At 38.0% G+C, this 18032-nt stretch overlaps 1 protein-coding gene across 1 annotated transcript in view; it reads right to left on the bottom strand.

The window, feature by feature from the left end:
• Positions 1-14676, bottom strand: part of LOC108550246 (uncharacterized) — a 219052-nt gene extending 204376 nt beyond the window's left edge. The window contains exon 1 of the mRNA XM_017903945.1: positions 14074-14676. Within this exon, the coding sequence (XP_017759434.1) occupies positions 14074-14125 (52 nt within the window). The 5' untranslated portion in view covers positions 14126-14676. The remainder of the gene's footprint in view (positions 1-14073) is intronic.
• Positions 14677-18032: the final 3356 nt, after the last annotated feature.

The raw sequence follows: 18032 nt of genomic DNA, 5'->3' as shown, positions 1-18032 counted from the left end.
ATGTCAGTATATAAATACGGAAGTTTCAATTTACTTAGAACCTCTTTAAAAACTTCCTTGGAAATGCTTCAAGGAGAAACAGCGGAGCTTGAGTTAATGAGAATTTTAATTTCATCATAATTGAAAAATTGCTTCAAACTTGTTTCCTCATATCTTCATTAACATAGAGAAAAGAAATTTTGCATTATGACACGACGCAAGGAAAACAGTTAAATAGAACTAGATAAAATCATTACACGGAATACTTAAATTATAGCAAACATTATAACGATAATCCAAATACTGCTAACTTAGAAATTTTATAATAAACTCCAAGAAGTTCGATTTTCAGAATATATATATATAGAAGTAGTTTATTAATTAAATAACAAAATATCGATAATGAATAACATAAACACAAACGATTATTAAAACTGAATAAAAAAAAGTAAAATATTGTAATATACACTCGCTGAAGACAGGAGTGTACTTCTAACATGAAAAATATTGATCCAATATTAATTTGCGAGTTCAAATAAAATTAAGTAGGAACGAAGATAAACGTCAAACATCTTGTATCTGTTCGACTGTTTAAACACATACAAATCTTTCATCAAATTAATTGTCATAAGAACCCTCGTGGCTCCCCTAGTTCCCGTCATCCGCCCCTTCTTCGCCGGCTGTACAAGTTTGGATCCATTTGTAAACGGCCGATAAAAGAGCAGACTACGCTCCACACCCGTAGAGCAAATATTGACTATAGCCCGTTAACCAACATAAACTCAGCTTTGGGGTTAAAGAAAATACGTTCACCAGTGAGCTACTTCTAATAACGACTTGATAATTGTCTAAGCGTTACACCTAGACAACTTGAACTACCCGTTTGAAATTGGTCCCCTCAAAACAGTAAAGACACGTTCAGGTGGTTCTTGGCCCATTAGGGACTAACGCCTGTTTGATATTAGACTAGTTCTCGATTGAACACCATTATGCGACAATAGCTAGCCACATTCCGTGCACGTGTTTAATGTTTGGTTAACAACTTATGTAAGTTTTACGACTGGTGGTAGCTATAACGACGAGACATTACGCCTTCACAGGTTAAGCGAATGGATTACGAGGAATTTTATATGACCTGGAAGATTGCATTACAACTCTCAGTATAGAGGAGTTTTCATTGTGATGCAAACGAGAGAAATTCCTTATAATGTCTTTGGATATAGCTGTAACTGAATCTCTTGACTACGGATTAATCTCATGAAGAGAGAAGTCTTGGAGGTATCGAATTAGAACTACAATATCAATGTGCTCAATGATCGTCAAACGAAATCCCAGCAGATCACTCGTGATATGCTTGACGACGACAACTCTCAATTAATGCTGAAATTGTCAACGTTCTTGACGAGAACATTGTCTACTACCCGATTGCGAGCTACTCTATCGATCTAACTATTGATCTATCCCGTGGTACAATTTATTACTCCTTCGCGACATACTGATGCAATGAACATCGAAACTACGCTGAGGAATTGTAAGAATAATTTTAGGAAGCATCGAAGCAAAAATATATTCATTCAGCGACTGCATGATGGTTAACTGCTTTACATTGAAGGCAAGTATCCTTACTTACGAGCTATACTATGTTCAAGTGAAGCTACAATAAGATCCGAGTTCTCTTTCATCTTTTACATCGAAGATACTTCGAACCTTTCATGATGGGGTAACTAATGTTATTGGAGATTCAGGAATGAGCTTGGAAGAAAATTATACACCCTTTTGAAGCCCCAAGTTATCCAGAGATTCAGTCAAGTATGGTACAAACTTTTAAGGTAAAAATGCATGGAAAAACTACAAAAATGATAATTTTCTTCAATTTTTACACGTATATTATTCAGATAAATATTTCGAGTGAAAATTAGTCACATGTATCATTAAAAGGAAATTTGAAAATGTAATTGCAAAATATTATTTTCATATCTTTTCATATTTTAATACTTTTTGCGCGTATATAGCTTCATAACGAAATTCATGACATTCAGATCTCTCAAAAAATATTATTAAAACTGACCTCAATGGAAATTTAACATATACGATTGATTTTATATAATCCAGACCGATAGATATTTCCAATATTCAATAGTCACATTTTAATAATTCTTATTATAAATTTTTATTATACAGACAAAACTTTTCGCACCATGAACCACGCAAACTCGTTTATTTTCAATCTATTTATTCTCATTTTCTTCTTCTACGGAGGAAGATGAATTACACAGATCTCAACAAAAATTAATCCAATTCCACAGTTTGAACCAGAAAAGAACAAAATTTTCCCTTCCACGTAACAAACTACATTTCCCATACGGATAACTTTAAAAGGGGTTACATGTAGACGGTGTAATGAAATAAAGTACGTCCGACAAAGCAAAATGAACTTTTGCTAATCGCATCCCGGATCGGTATTTTACGCGGGACTAGCATCAGCGGCGGGAAACATCTTAACCAAGAATGCGAAAACTTTCCATCTTCCATCAAATCTTCTAACCTCGATTATTACGATCACAGAGAAGACTAAGTAAACGATGTCGCCCGTGCAAGACGATCCCGTTTCGAATTCACACTCGCTCCCACAGTGGTAAGTACCCCTATAGACATTAGCTTTCGCGCTTCAGGATTTTGTCGGGGCAAGAAAGGCGTGGCTCCTAATTGAAAGGGGATTAATTAACGCTGGTAGACGGCAAGAAAACCTCCGGGTGTTCGAACGTCACGAATGTTTTTCTCCTTACCCCGCGGGGTTTTCAGTCGAATTATGCACAGGGTTTCTCATTCACGGCTCAGGTTCTTTTGAAAAAAGCGTGGGAATAAAACTACCACTATGCCCTAGCTACGAGAGCTGGAAGGGATAGAGTAAGACAAAGATAGACTGGTCGCTGAGAAAAAAAGAAGATGGATAGAATTTTGATCACAGAAATTTTGCTAGAACGGAGCATATTTCACCGTAATAATTGCGATATTTCGTTTTAGTTATACCTGATGGAAACAGAAAAGAATCGACCAAGTAATCTAGAGGCCACACACGTTGCCTGAGAACAGTTTAAAACGAAAGCAATGTTTATCGCGAGTGCTACATCTATTAAACTCTGAATATCTTCTTTTCTTCTTAGTGGTTTGCCGTTTTGCATCGTGAAATGACATAATAGCAAATATAGGGATGCAAAGCTGCCGTTTATGCCGGGTTTGATGTTCTTAGAGCAATGAATATTTCATACTTGAAGTATGATTTAGATAATTAAATTGGCTATTTTACATTTACATTACACTTACATTACATTTACGATTTTACATTTCGGTTATAAAATGAATTGAAAAAATTTTGAGGATTTTTTTTTACTTGTTACTTCCTGCCAGCTTACATATTAAAAGGCAGACGTCTTCTCGGGAATATTTTTCTCATTAGTGAATAATAAACGAATACTTTGTGTATATAATTCTTTTTAATGAAGCAGGAAGGAAAAAATTACGAGAGTGAAATCTTCATTCGTAAAGGAACTGTGCTACATTAATTATTAATCATAATGAGTTCATATGAGATCTTAATACCTATGAACAGAAGTATACTCGGTGAAAGCGTTAATACGAGTATATATCACAGAAATAACAACTTCTTTATTATCTCACTTTAATTCATCGGACAACACAATAAATTCAAACAGGGGACGTAGAAACATGCGAAACGTGCAAATTGAAAAATCCCTAGCTTAAAATTCCCACTTCGTTGCAGATCTATTCGTCAGCGGTAAATCCATTTTCTTCCCGAAATTCAGCGGTACAAATGTCGGCGAGCACGGTTGTTTCTAACGAGGAAACGCGTGTACGACTACGAAGGGTCTCGCAGTACGTGCCTCGTCCGAAATTCTCTCAAAGTATCCCAATAAAAAGACCAGCCGCGTGGCAGGTTATATCGCGAAAATATCACGTCATACTTTTGCGGCAACTGGCGACCCAGAGTTTTGGAACTGTTCTGACGTTCGGATGGGCCATGACCGTGTTGCCCTGAAACGAGTCACGAACTGGCCAATAAACCTCGAAGACTTGAAGTTTTCGTTTACGGAGCATTTTTACAAGCGAGACAACCATTACGCATGTAGGTGGTCTCATAACGCGGCGAAAATGCTATGAGAACGCGGTTCGTGAGGTAATATCCCAGCAACGGTCGAACGTGGACCGTTGCTCCTGACACAGCTAAAATATATTCCTGCCTTTTCCCTTCTCATTCGCGGTTCCAAAAGGCGATTTCGTTACACAAGTCTCGGAAACGAGCGTCTTTGATAAAAAGAATAAGCAGGATGAATGCATTTGGCGACTGATTGTCAGATTTACGCCCCTCTTTTCGAAGATAGAAAGTAACGAAGCAAGAAAACGAATAGTGCTTTATGATATTGTAGGTGTGGTAATGGTTGACATGGATTTTAATATGTATATTAATGTAAAAATAAATGATGTCTATAAGAAAGAATGAGTAAATCGAGTATGTGTGTAATGAATGAAGTGTGGCATATTTATATAATGTATGAAAGAAGAGACAACAAATGAGAGAGTAGATCGAGTATCGTGAGAAGAGTAAACATAATATATTTAATATATTCATTTAAATATAATATCCATGACTAGCAATAAGTATACCTTTCTTTCATGAAAAGAAAATATTTTTACAAATTCAGAAATACTGACAGAAAATTAGATATGTACTCGTTCGATATCTTTTGTCATCTTCACTAAACCAATAGGCAGTTCAGAGTTATAGACACAAACATACACTAAATATTCAAAATTATATGAATAAAATATTCATGCAATAAAGGAGGGGTAGACAGAGAAGTATTGTGTAAAATACCTAATTTACCTTAACTTTTGTTTGAAGCCTTTTTTTTTAGAACGTTTAAGATAATTATTGTATTTTTATTCAATAATAGAAAAGGTAATATACAGAAAAGTATTCTTTATACACAAAAATTTGATAAATCAAACAACTGTTAATAACAACAGATGTTAATCATTAATTGATTGTGTAATACAAGAAGAGATATTGAAATGTGATATTAGTAGATGTATAAACGACCAATGATAAGTTTAATTATCTGATCTGTCGGAATCGTAATAAGATCTATAATATTATAGTTAGGTAATATAATACTTATAAATATTTATGTTACGTGAAAACTGACATTGATAAATAAGCAGTATAATATTTGGAATATCGCATGCAGTAGCAAATTCTTTGAACATGTTTTTAACATGATTGGAATGGATGTTATTATATTAAGACATATTGTGTGTTATGTAACAAATGATAATAGAATACTCGGTATCAGGTAACAAATAGGATTTAAAGCAGCTAATAATACTGGAATATTGTAATACTGGAATACCAGTATAAAGTCCAAAGCAGATAGAATATTCCACGGATAGAACATAGATCCGATTATACGGTTAATGCAACCATTTAGAATTAAACTCTATTCGAATTACCAAACATTAATTACTCCTTATTAGAAATGAAATACATTCAAATTTTGTAGATATGTCTTCAGAAAGTAATAACTCAATATTTATCCGATAATTAACATTTTTCGCTTCTATAACCTGTACTTATAATAATAGTTTTTCTCAACATTATTCTAAGCATTATACATAACATTTTGTATTTATTAATTATTTTATCAAATAAAATTCACTGCATGTTTCTTTGTTTAAGTTCGAGATCAAAGCTATTATTTCTATACATATACAAGATATATATACATATACAAAGATATCTGCAATTTCATTTCGTCTGATGAAGTAGGAGAAATTAATTTTTCAACGTCACCACATTCAGAGACAAACAGACTTAAAAATTTACATAGAGAAGATATGTCGGATGATTAATGACCCATCTCTATTCTGATCTAAAATAAAACACAACGCACTTTACGAAAGAAAGATGAGAAGAAAGGTGATCATAGACGCTTCCATCCAGATTTCTAGCATGATTTCCGGCTCTAAGATTTTAATGATAATAATCTCTCACTGTTGGCCAGGAACGTCGTGTCGTATCAGCATGCGCGCTCGTACACGTCAAATCGTTTATTATCGCATTCGTGCCAGTTGGACATTCGTGTATATTATTAAACCATCTTCACCCTCGATGTACGGCACCTCTTTACGTTCACAGGCGTTTCTAAAATTACGCACCAATCTCCCCTTTTACTTGGTTCACTCAGAGCTATCTCTTTATGGCCCTCTCGCGTCCACTTGCTGATGTACCACCGTGTGTTCGCACATACGTTTTCATTCGAAACACCAGTGGAAAGCTCCTAATACCTTAACACACGGATTCTAAAAGCGTAGATCAAAAGTAACACTGTTACGCGTATTATTTCGCGATAAATCTTTTCGTTAATGTCAACGTGTAATTCTGACAACTGTGCTACGGCGATAACGCTATAGTCCGTTGGCTTACAGGAATTTCGATGTTCATGTATTTGTGTATTTACTGGACGAGTTATGTTGTATCATGTTATCACAAACAATATTCAGAGATTTATTCGAGATAGCGTTTCAGACACTGTATAGGTGCAATTTAATATCTTCCCTATTAAAATATTATATTTATACTATACTCAAATATGCATTTAAACCTTTATCCACTTAGTTCCAACTGTTATCCTCATCAATTCCTACAACGGAGTTAAAGTTTTAATATTATTATCATTAGTTATTGATTCTCGGAAGTCATTCCTAGAAATTAGTCCTGAATTGTAAATAATAAAATGGGCAATAACTTTATTCTTCTTATCTTAAAAATAGGCTTCGTACAAAACACACAAAGAAAGGAAATTATTGATCTATTAGATGTCATCTTCCCATTCTGTTTGTAAATGTAATACGTATAAAGTCAATAAAGAATATATTTCTGTAAGTGTATTTGTGGAAATGAAAAAATAATTAGTAAATAATTAAACGCAGTTTTACAAAACATAAGATATATGTACATGAAAGATAATACTGTTGAGTACTTATGATTTGATATTGTAAAAACAGAATTTTCTTCGAAATAATCTTTTATCACGAATATAATATCCAGTCCAGAAGCCATTATTGAAAATAGGCACTAGACAGTCGTTATACATTTCAGCATAAACGATTATTTTGTAATCCCTTCTACGTAGTTATTACGAAATTCCATACAATTTCTTTAATTAAAAAAAAAAAAAGAACCTATATGAATTTATAACAGAGAAACAAGGAAATTAACGCATTTCGATGCTTACAGTTCTCAATTCCCTTTTACAGTCTGCAACAAATTTTAATGAAACAGTGCTGTGAGGTAAAATTTGAATATTGTGCAACACATTTCGTGCAATGCGAAGCTAAATGGAGATGTAGATGCTTTTGACGTGATTATGTGCAAAGGAAAATGTTTACTCACGAACATTTTGTAATCCGTGCAGATAATATAGAAAATCTAAAATATTGGAATTTTCAGTAAATGAAAACTTGTAATCAAATATCCGGTTACCTGATGCATCGTTATGATCAGTTTTCAGAAAGTAATGCTATCGACATCTTATCGATAAAATTCCACTATAGACTATAGCTTATCATCAACGCCATTTTCGAATAATGGGAGAAAATAAAAAATTAAATTAAATTATCGTATATAAATTAAATTATTAAAATCAAACACATAAATGAATCGAAACCATCGTATAGATACTGAACTAATATAGGACGCTAATTCATTTTTGCTCAATTTTATTTTTAGAAACGTAATGATACTGAATTCCAATTTTATTTTATTAATATATCCTACAGGTGCAATACCAAAATAAGGTAATACGATAATAAACGTATAAAAGGATAATAAATAAATAAAATTTCGCAGATATGTAACATTCGATAGCATCGCATAATGTTGAAAAACATTGTGCATTTTTTCGCGAAAAACGTTCTCAATGTTATTTTACATAGGATGTAATAACGTAACGAAAGTTTGATTAAAACATAACATAATGTAAGCTTTAGTCAAGTCGTTAGTTGACGCCGCCTGTCGGAAGTAGTATTATCATGTCTATTTTTATAAGGGTATGAATAATAAATATGGAGTATAGAAATATTTAATAGGAAAATAAACGTATTATCAAGTAAGCTCATCAATAGAATCATAAATATACAGTAATATTGTGCATTCTTACTGGTGCATTAAAAAAGAGCCAAATTATTAATTTACTTATAAATATTTAAAGGGAATCTCGTATCTCACGTGTTTACGATCCTGATGAAATTGCGAAGAACACATGGTTCAACTTACTTATAACGTTTTCAATACAAACGATCAAAATGATCGGTTAGTAATTTCCATTAAGGAAATGGAATTTTATATGAATCCACGCTACCATTTTTGATAATACGTACGTGTTTTCATCGCACAAATTCAATTTCGATTAACATTTGTATGTTCTGATATACATACGTATTCAACGTAATAAAATTTATGATGTATGTTTTCAATTATAAATCACTTTCTACTTGTTTGTATATAGAAAGTCCAAATTATTATTTAATATTATTTTTGTTGCGTAAATCCAATTCGAATTAATCTGAACACATTCGGATATGCGTATTTTACGGTACAAAATTTATGTTACCTGTTTCAAACGGGAAATCACATTCTATTAGTTTCAAAAGAGAAACTTTAAATTACTGATTGCCAATAAAAATTGGTCATGATATATAAAAGTGGGTACTTGATTATTCGTGACGCCACATATTCGAGATTTAAATTGTTTAATACTCTACTAAATTGAGTCAGAGATTTTATATATTCAGAGCAATTTTTCACACAGAGTGTGTTATTTAAAATAAACTAAATAATGTCACTTTTTGGGATGGAAGAAAAATACTTCGTATAAATGTTATCTGTTGTCAAAAAATAAGATATTTATACATGATGAATGGACGAAATTAAACGGAATAACCACGAAAGGAATATTTCACTTCACACATATGTTCCTCAAAATTTCAAGCATCATAACAATATATTAAGGAAAGTCTGATGACTGAAGACTGGCATGACAAAAACTTAAGCAAGTGCAAAGAAAAAGAAACAAACACTGAGACAACATCTATTAGTATATTATAAATAGAATTAAATTTCTCATAGTTGCAAAAACTTGTGTACTCCAAATGTAGCTATATTTAATTCTAGTCTCTAACGTCCTAGTTATCTGACGAATCTAAATTTTCTTGACCTGATCGTGGTTCCAATTAATTTGCTGGCCTACTACACGCTCACGGAAAAATAGAATGCCAAAGACAATAATGCTTAATTCTGTTTAATAGCACGAAAAGAAACAGCGCCAAATCCCTCTGATTTATGAAACAATTGTTCCTTTCAGAAAACTTTCCATTTGCTTCTACGTTAACCAAACAATTACGTCCAGAGGTAGCGAGTACGTTCTTACTAGAACATCGTAATTCACAGCCAGTATACCTCGCCCATGTAATTACTTCGCCAACGGCCCTGAATTGCCTTATACTTCTATAAAGATCCGATCGTAAGCTCTAAGTGTCTCATAGCGAGAAGATCAGATGGATCAAAGTTACCCTAGAACGACCATCCACGATTATTCACGATCATCGTTACATCGTTTGGGGTTCTATCAGGCTTCTTTCCTGATGTCTCGATAGTAGACACAAAGTCACCCTACTGTTCGAAGGAACATTTTCGGACGAGTAAGACCCAGCTAGCTTTAACGAAAATAAGTAAATAGTTGAAAGATTGATATGTCGACAATCTCGAAAATCAATTAGAACACTAATAATTCTCAACACACTTATTTGCCTCAATAGAAGACATTATGCGCAGCCACCATATACTGCTGCATGAAGGCACTATCTTATCTACTTTCCATCTCTACACATTTCGTCGCGAGGGGTCTTCAACCCTGGGCATAACGATGAAAGTCGACAAAAAGTCGGGGCGAAGACGGTGCGTGAATGTACCTACGTACGATAGAGCCCCGTTTAATGTTATCCTGGACTTGGTTGTTAGCGATGGTCGCTATGCAGGCCGCGGAGACGCGCATTTACGTCGCAATGGAAATCTAAGAAAGTCGTGAGTTCATTCAAAGCTCCGCTGTTTTTTCCTCTTTCCTTGCTCCGAAGAAGTCCGCGAACCGTGAGATGCATTCAGCGTATCCCGCGGGGACTTTCCCTAGCTAATGCGAGATGAAATTACAGCCCCCTGGGGTTCCGGTCGACAGTTACGCCGTCTACTCGAAAGACACTGGGCCGGCCCCTCCATCTCTAGCAGCTTCTCTTTCAACTCCACCTTTGCTTTCTTCGTCCTCGTGGTCCACCATCCTTTCGAATGCTTGTACACACAAGAAGGCATTCGTTTCAACTCGTTTGGTCGCTGCTCTGAGCGAACGTTTACCCTTACGAAAAAAAGCTACCCTTAATCTTCAGCGGTAGCCGGTCTTCGTTTCCGAACGGAGTTTCAAAGAGGAGTCTTCTAGTTATAGGAGGAGAAATATTCCTCCGCTTTTAATGAGATAACTTTTACTTTCACGATCAAAGGTTGATAGTGCATGAAACCATCCCTGGAACTACAAGACCGCACTTGTTCATCAAGATGGAAGGAGTCGCATTGACGAGTCTCGTCGATTCGTACCTCCTTGCTTATTTTCGGATATAATGTCGTGTTTCTGTCGGCCATATTTCGCGATCGATCATCAAGGGTGCGTCCCTTTCCTTTTGGACAATGTAACCCAGGAATGGAGCGAAAAAGTTTCATTCGGATGTGATGAACGGAGGAATCAATTATCGATGAGAGTTTCATGAGATACGAGTAGATGAAGAACCGATTAGTAGAATAATTTGTGCCTTATACGTATGTCGAGGATGCAAGATAGAAAATCTAACGTTCGACATTTTTACTTGACTCTTTTAAAAAAATGTCAATAGCATTCTACGAGTTTGTAATTGTTAGCAAAGCAAACGGATTATTAATGCCGTGAAGAATATGGACTTATCGCTCGTTTATGTAGCTCTATATTTGGGAGAATAAGAAAAGGTTTAGCTACTATTCAACGTCACTTACATTTATTCGCGTAAAAAATATGTCTTGCAAAAAACAATTAAATGGAATTAGTGGTACGTTAAGTAGAAAAATAAGTTACTCGAGCGCAGGTAGTTAACGATCTTCAGAAATTCGCTCGCTAACAATAGTAGAATAGCAGTAGAGAATAAATTAGAAACATCAAAGAACCTACGTACAATTTTTGCACGTGCCGACATTCAAACAATGTTTGTCGAATGAAAATACGCAACGTGACGTGAACAGCCGGCGTAATTTACAAAGACATGGTTACCTCCAATTAAAATCCAGCTGTTCGTAGCAAAAGGTAAACGTATAACGACAATAGCTTTTCCGCGTCTAGCTTCCGTGAAGCTGACAATGTTTGATATTATAGCTGATAGCGTGCCTTTGGTCTTCGTAAAACGTTAGTTGTTAGTTTGAAATAGCACCAAAGCATTAATGATGGCGTAAATTATAACGTAATTTGAAGGAGGGTGATTCTACGCGAAGAAATATACCATGACCATGGAACAATATTTTCTATACATAAAAGTCTGTTTTTGTACAAACTAACGTGAAAAGTTTATTCAGCATTTCGATACATGCATGCATATGATATGAATTAATTTTGAAAAAGTCAGAAATAATCCTTAATCATGTATGTAACATAGACATTAATTCTAATACAAATTTTCGATAAACTGTCAGCATCGATTCAGTTGGAAACGAAGTATCGTATGGGACAAAATTGTAGTGCAATTTCTACTATTCCTAGACGTGATTTATTCCGAAAATATATAGCAATTCGTTTACAGTTAATCATAGCAACACTCTAATAAAGCAACGAAGTTATCATCCCCTATCAAGGAGATGATAATTCTGAATTTCGGTACTGTTAAGTTCCTATAATTACCACAATATTGGTGATTATAACTGCCTCGAATCATCACGAATTTCGACACTGGTTTCACTACTACCGCATCAGCTGTGAAGGAAGTTCTTGGCGTACACTCGAGTACCCTCTCTTGCGATCTAGCTTCTCACAGCGGACTCATCTATCAAAACAATTAAGTTCCCGAGGCCGGTTTGGCGTTTCTCGATCTCTGTATTAACGCGTGTCATTTTCCTGGCTACGACAGAGCAAAGCCTCGATTATTACTGAACCTGATAGCAGGTACGTTGCTAATACGCGCGTCGAGGAGTTTCAAGCAGCGTCGGCAGTAAAGAGAGTTGCCACGGTGCCCTACACGTTCGCTTCAGTTAAGTCACTCTGTAAAGTTTGCGAGAGAGGAAAGCCAAGGCCCGTTAATGTGTCGTAAATCGTTGCTCTCGCTCCGTGCACAAGTCAACCACAGAGATTACACTCGGCCAAGGCAGTCAAAAGTGACTCTCTGCAGCTTAGTCAAGTATCCGGTCTTAACAATGTACAGGCTGAGCGTGGATTCTCCTAGTCTCGAGTATCCCGGTACCGGTAGAAAGCTAGCCAGCTTTAGCTCGTTTACGTGGCAACGAGTCCCGACAGAAGGAGGCACACCGTAGAAATCGTCGAAAAAGCAGGGCCCCGAATCAAATGAGTTTACACAGCGACGACAACGGAGTTTCGCGAGTGTAATCAAGCTGGGATAGAGACGCGGGAAAAGGCAATTGCCGCACGGATAAGGGATAACCTTCTTCTCTGCGATTTGAATTTCCGCCCAAAGGCAAACGAGCCAACACCCAGCGCGGTCCGGGGGATCGTCCGTCGAACGTCGATAAGAGAAGACGCGATAAATGCCGACGCAATAGCTTCTTAATTACAGAGAGACTCGTTAGAGATTGTCTGGTGGATAGGATATTTCGCTCTCGAGAAGGAGAGGAAACGAATGAGGGTGCACGGAGAGACCAGCTTGCACGATATCGAGCTACGACAAAGAGCACCGTAACGCGTAGAAATCGTTCCAAAGAGAAATGAAATCGATTTGCATTTCCAAAGAACTCTGATTGTACGGAGTGAGGATACACGCGAGAATTTCCTTTGTCAATTTCGAAGTCATTACTCGGTCGTTGCAGCTACTCATATGAAATCATCGAACAATTTGACGTTGCGGGTATAGCAGTAATTTACATCATATATCAACCGTATGTTGCACCGAACAGTGAACCGTCTGAGGTAAAAGATGAAGAACAATCGCGGACAAAGCAGTCTGCACTCGCATATTACCACGACCAGTGTAAATTTGTACACCAATACCTGGAATCCCTTGGTCTGGTATCTTCGTGCAATTCTCACGCGGAATATAGTCACTGGAGGGTTCGCTAGCCAACGGTGCAAACGAATGGATTCCTTTCTAAATTTCGCTTTGAAATCTATATCACGCCAATGCAGATTTGCGTAGAAAGCAGGTCCACGCGTTTCCCATAAAGGACAATTTCAGTGAATCAGTTGGAACTACAATGAAGTCACAAAGTCGTTGCCACTGAACAGTATTCCTTGTAACTCCTATGTACGCTCGGTTTGAGAAAGAAAATATTTCTTTGCGCGGTCGAGTTTTGCGAGCCCGTGCATTCCTTTGTCTCCACTTCGCGCTTCCGGCATAACGATGAAAAAAGGATTGCCGCGACAGCGCAAGCAAACAGTGGCAATTCGTCGCAAGACATACTTTTCCGCTACTTTTTTCTTCCATTACTTGTCATTGTGCGTTTTTTCGAACCACCAGCTGACCGAGGAACGCACGTAAGAAATGTGGCGCCCTGGCTTGTTGGCGACATGCCGGACAATGTGGTAAGAAAAAAGTTAGTAACGGTACCGTGCACACGACGATGTTTCATCCGGCAGGGGGCCGGTGATCCTGTCGTTTTGTCACATTACACGCGATTACTCACGTCCCACGCGTCAACACACACTCGCAAACGCATCATAATCCATGTACTCCGTTTCTTCGCTCCAGCCAATTACGAACGATTGTCGATCGTAGCTCGCGACAGCTTACCTGATATCACGAGGAAAGCGAACGCTGCTTTTAGCCACAGGTGGCGAGTCATCTCGAATTCGCGAAATCGTTGTCCTTTCTCTTGATCACTGGTCTTTTGTTCACACAACAGCACACCACTCGCGATCGCGTTATGCGCTAATTAGGAAAACATAGAAAGCATAGGGATGTTTGAGAACGCATCGATGTACAGGAAACTGAATCTCACCGGTTTCACCAGATAGTCATGGTACACGAACAGGCGGTGAACGCCACCCTTTGCCGAACGAATCGTCACTACACGTTGCCTTCGAACGAAACGTCAAACTCACCGTGCGCAGCGTGCGATAGCGACTGATCGCGAGACTACGCTGGCAGACGTCGGCGGCAGTGGCGACAGCGGCGATTCGAATCGCCGTGAGCTGCAAGACGGAGGGACGTTTAATTTTTCTTTCACGTGGTCGCGAAACGCGATCTTCTTCGCGGCGTGTAACGCGCGAACGGAAGAACGATCAATGCCGTATCGGTGGGCAAATGTTATCGATCACCGTGTGCAGAGCAACGCTACGAACACCAGAAGAGATTTTAAGCACTGTTGACAGGGTAATTGCACGTATATCTGCACTGGATTGCGACAGACGAGACTGAGCGTCGCCGCGCGAAGCTGTTCCGCCGCGAGCCGCGCGTGCGCAGACCGCCCTTCCATCCCCACCATTACGCTCCGACCAAACCATCCAAAAGATCGTGCCACTCTTTCGCTCCCTATCATCTCTCACTCGCACCCGTTCTACTCGACCATCGCCACTCGCCCCCGCTTCACGCACACGATCAACGGGTCGAGCCGTGATCTTATTCCACACCTCCTTTCGGGGTGAGACGGACGCGAACAGAGAGGGAGAAAGAGAGTCCAAGCCCTCTGGATTCAATTTGCCGACCGAAACTTTTTGTTGAATAAGGTTTGTTACGTATCATCATTCAGTCGCATTAGGACCATTGTCGAGCCACGGCCTCTTCCTCTTCCTCATGCCCGACCTTATATATTTCCAGTGTCTGCACGTCTCCGACGGCCAGCCAAGTTGAATAGTACGCGGTGGACCACAAACATACTAGGTACGCTGCGATATCTCTCTGACGCGTATCACGCTCTTGTCCGTCTCGCATCGCTCGACCTGTCCGCAGGCGCCAGGGTGTCGAACTGTGTAACAACATATGCTGATCTCTCGCTCGAAGGCACATCGACAACGCGATTCCGGAGTCTAGTGGAAGTTGGAGAGGAGGATATGGACATCGACTACGACAGTTAGGAAATCTAAGTGCTCGATGAGTAACGGATTCACGGCTCCCTGTATCCCGTCCGTTCAGCGATTACGTTTATGCACGATTTACGACTCCATGAAATTTATGACCAAATAAACTAACCGTGCAGGATTTTCGCGACAACCTAGACGCCCAGCTTAAAATCCCGTTGAGCGGGTTTCAGATTTTTCAGAGGACGTCGTTAAAGAGAAATCTGACTCGGTCTTTAATCAGCTCTGTGTTATGATATCACGCGGTGATGCGGTACTCGGTTTGTACAGTTCAAGCTATAGTTATTTTGCATTAAAATGGAAATAAAAGTGAAACAAGTTAAGACGATGAATTGTGTCCTCGGAATAGTTTCATTGAATATTATAAATACAAAAGTATATTGATTTTTATATTTTAATATACATGAAAAGTTTTATTATTTTTCGATCCTTTTAACGCTAACGTTTCGTGTTGTACTATGTATTTTTATGCGATATGAAAGATGAATGTATCTTCTTAATTACAGTTAGAAATTATTCAACACCTGTGTCTTCAACACCCGTATATTTCGCACATATCGCCTGATGAAATAATTTTTTATGAAAGACATACATTTGAAGCGACACAAAATGTAGCGTTAATAAAAAATTCATAGATAGCTACTGAAAGGAAATAAAAGGTAGAAAATGTATGCGTTCAATACTTTTTGTTATTTTCAATAGGCCAGTGTAGAGTTATAAATACAAATACGTATCAGATATGTGGAATTATACGACCGAAATATTTGCGCGATATAGAACATTTCTCTTTCAATAAATCATGTGCATCAAATTTTAAAATATCTGATATTTGTTTTAAAAACTGTCCATTTTAAGAAATAAACTCTCGTCTCACAAACGACCTACACTTATTTCCAGCAGCTCTCAAATTTTCACAAAACAATTTGCCGTTTAAATACGCACACATTCATTAGGAATATCGCAAAAAAGATCAGCAAGCGCAGCTTTTACGAGGGCACATCCGCGATCCCAATTTATCTTTTCCTGGCCCGTTCTTTCGCTTAGCCTTTGTCGCCTTTCTTTCTTTCTCCTTCCGCCTCTTCCTTTTTCGTGTCTCGTGAATCTTGACCCCGGAAGTGCCTCGAAGGAAACCCCCGCACCCACCTCCCCCTCTCCGTCGTCAACCTTTCCCTCTCTGGTAGACGAGGGGCGGGTAAAACGCAGCAAGACCCCGCTGAAATATTACGGAGACATCATTCGTTACCACTACGTCGTTTATCCGTATCGGCGTTCCACCTCGAACGTATAAAATTGCCCTCCAAACTCATACACGACGGTTCAAGTTAGACTTGCGACTGCGAACCACTGCCAGGGTTCCAGGGGATCGCGCTTTAATAGAACAACAGGGACCGAAAGGGCGAGAACAGCCTTTCGTTTTTTCACGAAAAATACGGTCATGGGAGCATTAGTTCCAGGACAGGAAGCAAGTATGTCTGAATTATTGTATGTTCTTTGTTCCTTCCTCTCACGTGCTGCATCTTCGCATATGTGCGAAGTACCTGGTTGAAATGCGGGTCTGTTTGATCATTGCGTAGCAATTGAGGCTCTTTCCATCTTCTGGATATTATCAATAAGTAAATTTCAATTTGAATTCAATAACCAAATTTGTCCAAATGTATGGAGTAAAATATGATGCAAAAAGGAAAAGTTTGATCTCGAAGAATAATGATCAAGGGCAATTTTGCATCGAAATTCCTAAACGAATCTTTACCGATCCAAAGGTTGAGAATTTGGCTGTAATAGTTTTAAATATAGGATGCCAGAATTGTTGTTATTGACTGAATATATCGTATCCACAAATAATATGAATCGCGCGACAAAGCAGGGTAATGAGATTCAGTGAGGCTGGTTGAGGTAGTCATTAGGATCAAGAACGAAGTGCTGGTATAAGTATGACATAAAATAATCGTGACAACGTAATTCATTCTACCGTGATATTATGTCACTAAACACGTATGCTGTCAAGGACCTAAAAATATGGATTTCCTGTGCATCAAAGGTGAAGTCAAGTAGCGTGAAAAAGAAACACCTCACTCACCCCTGTGCTTGTCATGTGACTTCTCCCCAGCTCTTCATTATACATTCACATGGAGCACTTGTGTTTGCCAGTTGGTCCAGCAACCTTGAGAAAAATGTGCACACTATTCTATGGCGCCGTGTAAAGTCTCAAAAGCGTGTAACTTATGTGGAGACATAGAAGCGCAGGCGCGATCCGTCGAGGAGTATGGAGAGTCGGGTCATGGAGCAAAAAGAGAGAGAGATATGTAAAAAGTCCCATGGCGGATCGTCTCGCCGGAACCATTGAACCACGCACCGTTACGCACTTCAGCAGCTGTCCAATTTTTCTTTTTCTACCCTTCATCCTTCTTCGTATTTTTGGTCTACTCTCAGATGGATCAGTGTAGGCCATTATGTATTCATCCGTATGTTTGTTAGATATACATACGTCATGCTTTGATGGAAATTACAATATGTCGTATCTAACGAGGTTGAAGGAAGCAACGAGATTAATGTGCACACTGAACGTTGAAAGGAAGGTATTCAAGAAGTTAAAAGTGTGGTAATTATTTTTGTTAGAAACAGTTGTAGTGCTAGTCTGTGTATGGAAGTATTTGATGATATAAAAATGAATTA

This window comes from Eufriesea mexicana, unplaced genomic scaffold (assembly GCF_001483705.2).
Source record: "Eufriesea mexicana isolate 0111107269 unplaced genomic scaffold, ASM148370v2 scaffold2645, whole genome shotgun sequence".
NCBI classification, from domain to species: domain Eukaryota; kingdom Metazoa; phylum Arthropoda; class Insecta; order Hymenoptera; family Apidae; genus Eufriesea; species Eufriesea mexicana.
The sequence above is the reverse complement of the archived record's forward strand: the minus strand, read 5'-3'. Positions and strand labels throughout refer to the sequence as shown.